At 39.4% G+C, this 12,526-nt stretch overlaps 1 protein-coding gene across 1 annotated transcript in view; it reads right to left on the reverse strand.

The window, feature by feature from the left end:
• Nucleotides 1-12,526, reverse strand: part of LOC110560031 (disintegrin and metalloproteinase domain-containing protein 5-like) — a 49,639-nt gene continuing 37,113 nt past the window's right edge. The window contains exons 17-20 of the mRNA XM_021655713.1: nt 8,411-8,497; nt 7,593-7,707; nt 1,792-1,951; nt 1-58 (exon numbers count right to left, since the gene is read on the reverse strand). Coding sequence (XP_021511388.1) covers nt 1-58; nt 1,792-1,951; nt 7,593-7,707; nt 8,411-8,497 — 420 coding nt within the window. The remainder of the gene's footprint in view (nt 59-1,791; nt 1,952-7,592; nt 7,708-8,410; nt 8,498-12,526) is intronic.

Below are 12,526 nucleotides of genomic sequence, written 5' to 3' on the forward strand. Positions count from 1 at the left end.
TTACCTTTCTTCACTGGGGGTCACCTTAGTGTTGCTCCCACTGACTTCTGATGTAGATCTATAAAATTGACAAGCTTCATATCAAACTGGAGAAAATGAAATCTCAGTCTTTAAGTACAAAGACCGTTGTCCAAGAAGACAGCCTGATTCATGGTTCGTTCATAAATGAAATGACATTTTCCAGTGGGAACAGGCAGCCTCTATGCAATGCAGCACGCACTTCACTGATATTTTTAGGTTACACTAGTTCAAGTTCTTATGCTACTAACCCTATCTATTTAGGGAGTCCCACCTAGGATCTCCCTGAGTCAGTAAGTTGAATTAAGGCAAAATCATTAGCAATGTGCCAAACAAACCAGGTTAATCCAAACATACTGCCCCATCAACACATAAAAGTTTTGATGTTTTGTGAACCTGTGAAGATGAGTTTGCATTTCAGATAACTCTAACGATCATATAATACATATTAAACAACTTGGAGAAATTTTATTATATGCGTCTATTTAAGCCATATTTGGGATTTAAAATTTTACGTTAAATCCCTTTTAATTTAGAGGCTGACAATGCTTATGTGGGCAAATGTGAGTTTCAACCGACCCACAGGTGACATTACACAACAAATGGCAGGCATTTCTTGAACGTTTGTGTGAGACAGTGTGCGTGCGTGTGTGTGTGTGTGTGTGTGTGTGTGTGTGTGTGTGTGTGTTTGGGAGGTATGGGGAGGGGCACGGAGTTTCTCCCTGAACCTGGAGCCCATTAATTCAGCTAGACAGCCTGGGCAGGGACCCTGCTGGCCCTGCCTCCAGGTGCTAGAACGACAACATATACCACAACACTCAGGTTTCTAAGTGGGGGCTGAGCACACAAACTCGGGTTGGCATAGCTGCGGGGCAAGCGTTTCTCTCACTGAACCATCTCCCCAGCTCAGTGACAAGCATTTCTATTCCTAGGTAGTATTTAATAATTATTTTTACTCCGTCTATTAGATACATGTATAATTCTAGATAAAAAGCCGGTGCTTTTGCTCTTTCTTTTTAAATGTTTTCTCCTTTGCATGGATAAAGGCTTCTGTTGACTCTTCCTAACGATTCCAAAAAGGTAAAACCAGAGGAAAATATTATGGTGAAAATATTATGAAAGACACACAAGAGCTCAACATAAAGTTAAGTATCTCTGTAACTGGTTCCAGATAGTAGGGTTATTTTGCTTATTGAATGTATGTTCCCAAAAAATCAGGCTACATTGGAGAGCCTTCTTCAATCCATGCTTGCACAACCACAGAAAGCCACTACAGTATTCAGAGGTTACATCGCTTGAGCAAGTTATCAAAGTCTCCATGCAAGGCTTGAAACATAAAACGAAGTTTTCTGAAACTCAGTGTAATCGTACCATCTCTCAGTCTCTCAGTCAGATACTATTAAGGATTTTACCCAATTACTATGTGAACAGGAAACATCAAACTTTAAAGGAATAAACGTGTGGGGTTTTATTTCGGTAGTACAATGCTTCATGTTGTAAGCCTACATTTGGATAACATGACTGACAGAGCCAGTGAACTAAGACGCTAGCTTGGCTTCCAAGATGCCTGCAGCAACGCTGTCTTCTTCGGGAACGCTGGTGATCAACTGCATGATTTTTAGGGATGGGAATACATCCCAGGTGCAGTGTGCATCTGTGCCTCTCTTTGTTTCGCCTTTCCTAAAATCTTGGTTTTTTTCATGAAGATGGATAATTTTGTCCTGACCCATTTGCTATAACAGTGGTAAATATATGTGCAGATCTAATACATACCTGTTGCTTTCGCTTCCTTCTCTGTCACACAGGTGTCTCCGTTTATTCTGCCTTATAAATACAGCTGTAACAATGAAAACTGCAGGTAGGGACATATACAAAATGAGATGGAGCCGGTGTTTGGGAAGAATATTGTTGTCTGGCTGCATATAGCTTTTACCTAGAATGGAGAACATCGGTTTTAATTTGTCTTAGATTTGTACTAACCAAATGGAAAGATAGGAAAGATATCATTGTCAGAATTAGTCTCCAATATTAAACACACTGTATTTGTGTAAAATGAAGCCAATGTATATAATTGAGGTGTTACTTCTTTTTAAAATTGTTGTTCCCTTTTGAGATTATAGTTACATCATTTCCTTTTCCCTTTCCTCCCTTCAAGCCCTCCAGTGTCCTCCTTGCTTTCTTTCAAAATCATGCCCTCTTTTTAAATTAATTATTATTGTATATCTATAATATGTGTATACATGTATATATATGTATATATATAATATAACCCATTAATTATGTTAGTGCGTGGTAATTTCTTAGATGGTGAGACAATTACAAATATTTCATTTCTTTCTAGTTTATCAACTTGCCTTGAAGATCTCAGGGACTGTGCCGTCTACTTAATACTGAGAACCAACTTCATTTATGTGGGAAATAAACAGTGGGAAATCCACTGCTATATCTTTGTGCATAACTGTTCATTCTACTTATCCAAAGAACGCTGACACTTACAGATTTTGTACTTGGAATAGGATTGTTGTTCTGAGGGATACATCAGAGTATGGATGCAGCGTTAGAGCAGGGCAAGAGCAATACATAGGCTAGAAAATGTGTCTGTTGCCGTGAAAAGACTGTTGGTGGGATAATTCAGTGAGGGGGGAAAAGAGGAGGAAGTCTACATCTTCTTAGAAACTACATAAAGAATCAAGGATAGAATATTGGTGATTCAACAAACATTAAAGTGCCTAGTGTTATATGCTAGCCTTATAAGAAACACTATTTCTGGCACAAGGCGGGCAAATTCTTAGCTGAACTGTGCTTTACCATTTTGTAAAGGATGGAACTCTCTAGCCCTGCAAAAGGTTAGTTATCAGAGGAGACTTTTAAATGAAAATGTTGAACTTGTAGCATACACTCTCCAGACAGCTTATAGCAAAATGCAAGAATTAAAAGACAAGTGAAAGAAGCAAATTCAAAGAAGAAATACTGAACCTGTCCATATTTGAAAAGGAAAGCATGTTCTCTAAAGGATACTAAACGGTTTAGTAACCTTTAGTTCTTATAATGGATGGGTATCATGGATTTAATCATCTTTCTCAGGAGAAACAAGAAATGTGGTATTAGACCAGAGGAGAAAGAACTATAACAGCAGAGACACCATCAGTTTGGGCCAAAGGGGACACTAAGGGACAGGAGAGCCATCAGCTACAAGCACGCCCTATCCTTTAAAAGAAGAATTACCCAGAAAGCACTTCTATGGTCGTTAGTGGATGCTGTCATTACTCCCATGTAAGGAGGCCGTTCCTGCATGGTCTTGGAGGATGGAGTGATTAATTTTAATTTCTGTGAATATAGCATACCTCAGCCAACAAAGCTCCTAAAGCCGAAAGGATAGGGCCTTTGTGTGCCATCATGGGTGATCCTACTGTCTCAGGGAGTGTGGATGGCAAATTATCAACACAGACAGTTATTTTCAAGTATGAGCAGGAGTGGAAATTGGCTTGCTAGGTTCAGACTTGCCCTGAGCCCACCCCTTTCCTTTGTTTCATGGTCTCTCCCTTTCGAGCCTCAATCCCACTCCTAGTTTATCACTGTGCTTAAGGACTTAGCTTTGGTTTCATGGGATGATAGCATTATGGACTCACTGGTTCCACAGAGTGAGCTGTGGTAAAATAAGAACTTGGGTTTGTCCTTGGGACCTTATGAGGACAGGTTGGACATTGTTTAATCCCCACCACCATCAAGAAAAAGTTCTTACAACATATTATAAATTTACTTTTGGAATTACTATGTCTTGTAGTAAGAGGTTAGGATGTAAAAATAAAAACGTCCTTAACAAACAAGGAATTGTGCTTTAAGATGGCTGATTTTTTTTTTCCAGAATTGGCAAGAAGGCTGGAAAACTTATGCAAGTTAGATGGATCTGAATAAGTTTTTTAGGGTATGAAAAACAACAAGACTTGGTGACTTAAAATGTATGTCTGATCAGGCTTATTTTAAAATGTTAATGTTTAAGCTTCATCTAAATAATACACCATAATTAAAAATGTCAGGCTTGTGCAAGTGACCCCTGCTGTCAAAGGACAGCTTCAACAGTTCAGGAAAGATTGGGAAGGTGTGTGTAGAGTCTGCAATGACTCGCTCCACAGACTTTTCTCCGGGGGTACAGAACTTAATTATTTGGGACCAGTGAGAAATAAAAAAAGAGAAAACGGGGAAGAATCACATACTCGCACACACACACACATTTGGTGGATGAAGCAAAGCAGGCTCCAACAACTGTTTATTTCTGCCCTAGGTTTATCTACCCTTTAAAGAAAAGCTGTCTCTACGTCAGAAGAAAAATTAACTCATGGTCATGAAAGCAATTATGACAAAGTCATTAAGAGGGAGTTACAGCAGGATTATAGATTACATGTTTTTCCATTAAAACTTGTACCCAATTAAACACTGATTTATCTCTTAGCTCCGCAAGTTCACCATAAGTTCAAAGGAATGTTTTTATCTTTCATTCCACAGCTTATTATAAGTTTGAAGCAATACTTTTTACGTATTTTCCATTCCATACACTCATTATAAGTTCAAAGCAATAGTGTTGTTTTTTTTTTTTTTATGTCAGAGGTTAACGAGGTTTTTTATGAAGAAAACAGGTGATCTATCTTACGTCTTATTTTTGAGGTCTTGTATTTATTTATACCTTTTCTTATCGTGGTGCACACAGAGACCTGTGATCTCACCTCTACATCTAACCTAGGATGAATGTTTTTTCTTGATTATAAATCTCTCACAATTTTCTTCTTCTTCCTAGTGCAATTTACTAACTTGTGACTTGGGAAGGCGCACAGGACTTCCTATGCAGCTTTTGCTATTCTGCAGGAGGGCCTTAAAGTACTTGAATCACGTCAGGAATGCTATAAAATCATTATCAGAAATTATAAAATCGTCAAGTCATTTAAAACAGCATTATTTTATGAAAACACATCTTCATAATGATCTGCAGGAAATTTGCCCAACATGGAGGGCCGATACCGGGGAAGCAATCACACCAGACTACGGGCAGTGAGGGTCTCCCGTGCCCAATCACACCATGCCAGATATATGAGGAACATAGCAATGACAAGCATGGGAAGGCATATTAGCAACAAGAATAATCCAGAGACAAAGCTCCTGGTGGCCATGCCACTCCAAGTTATACCTATCGCAGCCGTGCAGAATGGTAGGCCAACTCTAGGGAGCTCACTTGCTTACTGCAGTTCTTCCTGAATGGCTTTTGCCACTCTGGGTTTTCAATAGCCACACTTGGAGGTCCACACTGATGTGGTCACAGGGACTAAAGGTAGAGTACCCCCGCACCTTCCAAGGACAACTAAGTCCCAGGAGCTCATGGAGCGTCTCTGAAAATGTCCAATAATTTGTGGGAAGCCACTTTTTCTCTTGTTTGAGTAGGCTAAGGCACTGAGTGGGATCAAGCCAGTGATGAGCATACAAAGAGGGTCAACAGGGAAGAAAGATTTCCTCCACAAGATTTCCTCCACACTTCCAAATGAAAGATGCTTAAGCAAGGCTTTTGACTTTCCCTACATAGATGGACTAACTGGCAAAAGAGAGACTAGAGGGTCGAAGGGGGTCTCCTAGCCCAAGTGATCTCTGAGGACCAAATCTTCCACTGGTCTTGACAGTTTGCAAAAGGTGATTGATCTGGACCAACTATGTAGTCTTAAACACCCACTAGGAAAGTATAATGAGAATTAAAATAATTATTGTTTTAATAGTTCAAGGGACAACTGTCTTCAAACAGTATACTTAACCATATAAACATACATATGTGTGTGTGTGTGAGAGAGAGAGAGAGAGAGAACAAGATCTTGAGTCAGTGTAGCACTGCAGTGTCTAGCTGCAACTGAGAAGGACAAAGCTGTCCTCTTAAATACTAAGGCTAAATCTTATCTACTATAAACCACTGTACCTGAAAGAGTACATCCCACAGCTGTATCCTCAGCACCCACGTTCCCTGATTAAAGGACGCTACCTAATACCCTGTGACAAATTCACAGGTTTGGGGTTAATTATTCAGGATACTCACAAAAAAAAAAAAAAATCCAGACATTACATGCACACATCTACCGCTATATGGTATTTAACAAAGATGCCAAAAACATACGCTGGGAAAAAAGACATCTTCAACAAATGGCACTGCAAAAACTGGATGCCCAGACACGGAAGATTGAAATTAGATCCATGTCTGCTACCCTGCAAAAAAACCAAACCAAACCAAACCAAAATAAATAAATAAATAAAACAACTTCAACTCCAAATGACTCAATATGAAACCCAAAAACACTAAAACTGCTAGAAGAAAACACAGGCAGTATTCTACAGGATAAAAGGGTAAGGCAGTACCTCTAAAGAGGACTCTCTTTACCTGGGAACTAAAGCCAACAATTACCAAACGTGGTCAATCTAAGAATACAAGCTTTCATAGAGCAAAGGAAAAACCAATCGACTGATGTGGAGCCCAAAAGTGGGAGAGAACCTTTGCCAGCTATACATCTACCAAGATTTATAACCAGAATATATAAGTAACTAAAAAAAATCCAAGTCAAAACCACAAGTGACCATTAAAAGGGAGGGGGAAAGCTCTGGATCTAAATAGAGTTCTCAAACAAAGAAACCACAATGGCTAAGGAATATGCTCCTCCAAAGAAATTACAGGAAATTAAAATCAAAACAACTTTGGAATTTCAGTTTTTATGAAGTCAGAATGGCTAAGATCAATGCACGAGCCTACAAGTGGTGTTTATAAGGATATGGCAGAAGGGAAACCCATATTCATTCTTGGTGGGAAGGCACACCGGTGCTGTTACTATGGAAATCAGTGTCAAGGATTCTCAAGAAGCTAAAAAGAAACCACCTAGGTGATTTTCCAATAAATCTTGTCTAAGCAGGGAAAAAAAAAAGTATGATCATGTGCTCCATTTTAAAAATAAAATTTTATTTCAGATTATATGATCACAACCCTTCTGTGTCAGACAACAATGACAACTATCTTGTTCATGTCCAGGAAGGCTGTCTTCTATTTTGTATGGCAAGAAAGAAATCTTGTAAAGTAAGTACCTTTACATATTCCTAGGACACTAAGGGACGCAAATCTTGTTATAAAGCTCTGTGTCACACAGGAGTGAGTGTGCTATGTATCCAGTAGGTGGAATCTTGATTTTCTATAGGACGGTTTGAATAGTCTGAAGAGAGGGGGCAAAAAAAATTGTACATTTCTACTGTCCCAGAAATATACAGGTAGGTGAAGAAAACTTGTGTTTGTTGAGAATAGCAAAGATTCTCTGTTGCATGTTTCATATGGTTTTAGTAAAATGTTTTATGGAAATCGGGAAGATACTTGAAATTCTACTTTGAATTCAGATTAGTTTAGGTAAGTGGAAGAAAATTAGTCCCTGTGTCTTTTTCAAAGCGTCTTAGTGTCATTTATCAGTTCTGTTGGTGTTTTGTTTGTTTGTTTTGCTACTATGTACAAAAGACTTATACCTTTAATTTACCCTCTTGCATTTATTCAACAAGATTCTAAGAATGCCAACCTTCAACATAGTATCGGTGTCCATCATCAATGCTTCCAAACTGTCCTCTCACTGGTTCACAATTAGGAGGGTTAAATCCTCTTTCACAATGGCAATGCTGAAAATTGTTGCAAACCTGGAAAAATTAATAATAACAACTCAGTACCACAGAGCACTGCATTCTAGGAAATTTAGTTTAAATAGACAAATTCACTAAATTTCCCCTTGTAATTATCTATACGTCAGAGGGCATACTTCTGTAGCCAAGTTAGCTTTTTCTTTTTCTTTTTCTTTTTTTCAACTTCCCCCACAGACACACCCAAGTATCACAACTACCAATAACATATTAAGTGATAACTAATTATCACTTAATACTTCCTAGTGTCCCAGGGCATCCCAGGGTCCAGTGAGGCTGGCAATGTCTTTCTAACAACATTTGTTTACTGCCTCTTGCCTTGTCTCTACAGTCCTAGGTTGGATAGTTCTGTGGTTACATGGGGACACACCCCCTGTTACATTCTCCACCCCACAAATTCGCCAAACATTTTACATATCCAGAACTATACTCTGTAGCTGGTGTGCAGGTTCCTTAAGAAGAGAAGGCTAAGGTTACAAATTATAATGAATATGATAAATACAATATACTCATATTTATAATATTTGATATTATATATATTAATTAGATATATTATATGTTATATAATGTATAAGATAATAAAATATAATATATAATATGATAAATTACACAATGCCCAATAAAAGTGACAAAAAATTTCAAGTCAGTTTTAATGTCTTCCTTAGTGGATTGCTAAAGCCATATTGCTGAAATAAATACTTACCCCACGGTCATTGCAATCTCTAGTAGTATTACAGGCTTTAAAATTCGTTACATATTTAATTTCCCTGCAACCTGCTGACAGACAGAACTAAAGCAAAAGGATAAAAATAAAAACAGTCAGATCATGAGATTGAGAGCATGGGCCAAACACAAGACACTTTTAAGAAAAACAGAATTCATATTACCTATAGTTGGAATTCAAATCTATGAGAACACGGCCAAGAAAATGGTAATTGTTATACATTGCAATGAGCTTGAAGACTGTAAATCATGCTAGGACATTTCAGTCTTATTTTCAAACTATCTATTATAAGAAGCCCTCTTAAAAAGATAAGGGGCTGGTAGGAGGTAATATCACTTTTCATCACAAGTGGAGGGAGGCAATATATGTCCTGAAACAAGTGAGATGTTACAGATATGTCATCTTTGTGATTAACTTTTGTCTGCAGAGTTTTTAGTTTTGTTGGTCTTCTTGTGTGGCTCCTGTCCCCTCCATGTCCTTCTATTCCCCACCCCCACCCCTACTCTTCTTCCATAAGACTCCATGTGCTCTGCCCAAAATTTGAGTGTGAGTCTCAGCATCTGCTGTGATGCCCTGTTGGGGGGAGCCTTTCAGAGGACCCTCTATAGTAGGCTCCCATCCTATATCCTCTCTTCCACTGCTTCTGGTATCTGTCCCGTTTGGCATTCTAAATGATATTTAAGCATCCTCCCTAGGATTGCCCTTAGTGTCTATCTTATTGATGTCTGTAGATTTTAGTATGACGGTCCTATATTATATGGCTAATATCTTCTTATAAGTCAGTGTACACCATGCCTGTCTTTCTGTTTCTGGGTTAGAAAGCTAAGAAATCTGGGTCCAGGGGGTCCTTCAGAGACTGATACACCAACCAAGGACCATGCATGGAGAGGACCTAGACCCCCTGCTCAGATGTAGCCAACTGGCAGCTTAGTCTCCCATGTGGTTACCAGAGTAAGGGGAGCAGGGGCTCCCTTTAACATGAACTCAATTGCCTGTTCTTTGATCACTTCCCCCTGGTGATGCCATCATACCAGGTCACAGAGGAAGAGGATCCAGGCAGTCCTGATGAGACTTGATAAGCTATGGGCAGATGGCAGAGGAGGAGAACTCCCCTTTTCAGTGGACTAGGGGAAGGGAATAGGAGGGAAGAGGGAAAGAGAGTGGGACTGGGAGGAGTTGAAGGAGGGGGCTTCAATCAGGATATATAATGAATAAATCATGGAAAAAGGTAAAAATAATAAAAAACTTTTTTAAATTAAAAAATAAGAGTGACCTGCAGGAGGGATAAGGAAGATCTGGGAGCAGGGAACTAGAAAATCCTGATGTTATAGGAAAAGCTGAAAAGGCCATTCTGGTTGGAATTTGGGAGCTCAGAATGTTGAGGAATGTGGAGGCAGTAGGAGACAGCTCATTAGGTGTCAAAAGATCTCGAGTCACTGAGCAGGCAAGTCTTGGGTCATCTCTGTGAAGGGGTTTCCACACTGTGCTGAGGTCGGAAGACTTGCCCTGCTCTGATAGTAGGCTGAAGAGAAAGGAGAAAGAAAGTTAAGGACCCCCCACTGCTTCCTGACTGCAGGTGCTATGTGACCAGTTTACACCATGCCTCTTTCTTGACATGATGGACTATGTGAGCCAACAGTAAACCTTTCTTTAATTTGCGCCAGTCAGGTATTTTATCACAGCATTAATAAATGTCACTAACACAAAGCTTAACTGCAGGAATGCAGGGATGATTCCCCAGACACTGACCTATAAATGTCATATGCCACACTAGCATAGCAAGTGTCCTACTTAGGTTTCCATTGCTGTGAAGAGACACCATGACCATGGCAACTCTTAAAAAAGAAAAACTTCATTCGGGCTGGCTTACAGCTTCAGAGGTTTAGTCCATTATCATCATGGTGGGAAGCATGGCAGCATGTAGGCAGACATGGTGCTGGAGAAGGAGCTGAGAGTTCTACATCTGGATTCTCAGAGAGCAGGAGGAGACTGTGTACCACACTCGACATGCCTTGAGCATAGGAGACTTCAATGCCCATCTCCACAGTGACACACTTCCTCCAAGAAGGCCACACCTACTCCAACAGGGAACCACCTCCTAAAAATGCCACTTCCTACTGTCCAAGCACTCAAACACATGAGTCTGTGGGGGCCATTCCTGTTCAAACCACCATATAAAGGGAAAAGTAAGCAAGAGAGAACAGGAAAAGCAATACAAGAAAGAGATTTATTTAAGATAACGCAAATAAATAACAGAGATTCGTGCTTTAAAAAAACGTAGAAGATACAACAAACCAACCTAAAACTAGTAGGAATAAAGAACTGAAAGCTAGAGTGCAGAGAAACAAATTAGATACTAGAAGAAATGAAGTCAGTAAAACCCAATATTGATTTTCTTAAAAAGAGAACAAATTTGGTAGACATATATAGCAAGTCATATTTTTACATGTTTAATTAAAATAAGTAAAACCAGAAATGAGAACTCAGAAGAGTTCCAACTGTAGAGAAATAAGAATATAAGGACAACCTTTTGCCAGACAAACTGGATAATGTAGTTGGAATGGACTGATTCCCAGAAGTAAACAGGACAGTAGCCTACCACAGAGGGTCTCTGAAAGACTCTACCCGATAGGGTATCAAAGCAGATGCTGAGACTCAGAGCCAAACTTTGGGCAGAGTGCAGGGAATCTTATGGAAAAGGGGAGATAGAAAGACTTGGAGGAGCTACACAAGGAGAGCAACAGAACCAAGAAATCTGGGCCCAGGGGTCTTTTCTCCAACCAAGGACCATGCATAGAGATAACCTAGAACCCCTGCATAGATGTAATCCATGGCGGTGTCCAAATGGGTTACCTAGTAATGGGAACAGGAACCGTCTCTGACATGAACTCAGCGGCTGGCTCCCTGATCACCTCCCCCTGATGGGGGAGCAGCCTTGCCAGGCCACAGAGAAAGACAATGAGCCAGTCCTGATGATACCTAATAGGCGAGGGTCAGATGCAAGGGGAGGAGGACCTCCCCTATCAGAGGACTTGGAGAGAGGCATGAGAGGGAATGAGGGAGGGGGCTACAGCTGGGATACAAAGTGAATAAACTGTAATTAATATTAAAAATTTTTAATTAAAAAATTTTTAAAAAGAATTGTTATAATTTGAAGCTAAAACATCTTGACCAGCTCATGTGTTAAAGGCTTAAGACACTGGCTGAAGAGTTTTGAAGAAATGACTAAATCACTAAGGTTCTGGTCTCAGAATTAGATCAATCCATACTCATGGATTCATAATTTGGTGGTATTATTGGGTATTGGTAGAAAATAGAAGATTGGGACCTACTTTAAGGAACCAAGTCACTGGAGATAGGAACACAAAGTGTGCTTTGTTTCTGTTCCCATCATCTCTGCTTCCCAACTGGGAGGAGAATCCCCTCCTTAGCAATGAAACTGGTGGCCACGGGATAAAAGCTCTAAACTTGTGAGACACCCCGCCCCCCCCAAAAAAAAAAAACCTTTACCTCTTTTCCTTGGAATCATTTTCACAGTGACCAAAAGGGCATACTTGAACTATGCAAGGAACACAGAGCAGGTCCAAATAGAATTATGACTAATAAGGACACTGAATTCGTAACCAAATATATTCTTACAAAGAAAATCGAGAGATTTGCTTCATGACAGATTCTAACAAATACTTCAGGAGCACAAACAGTCCTTCTTCAACTTTTACTGATAGTGGAAAGGGCAGAGCACTTCCTAGCTTATTTTGTGAGGTTAGCATTCGCCTGATAACAAAACCAAAATACAGGCCAATATCTGTTTTTTTAATTTGATACAAAAATGCTAAAGCAAAACTAGAAAACAGCTCTCAGCAACATATTACAATTACGTAGCATAGTTAAATACAAGTTAATTATAGAACACAAAGTGCTTTGACAAGTGGAGAAAAAAAAAAAAAACCTGCTCATCAAAGAGAAGATGAAAAAAAATCCAATTGAAAAAAAAAAAAGCCTCCATAAGATCCGGCTATAGGCAAACCTGTAGGGCATTTTCTTTCTCTCTTTCTTTCCTTCCTTCTTTCTTTCTTTCTAAAATATTTTTTATTT

Source organism: Meriones unguiculatus, chromosome 4, assembly GCF_030254825.1.
Source record: "Meriones unguiculatus strain TT.TT164.6M chromosome 4, Bangor_MerUng_6.1, whole genome shotgun sequence".
Lineage (NCBI taxonomy): Eukaryota > Metazoa > Chordata > Mammalia > Rodentia > Muridae > Meriones > Meriones unguiculatus.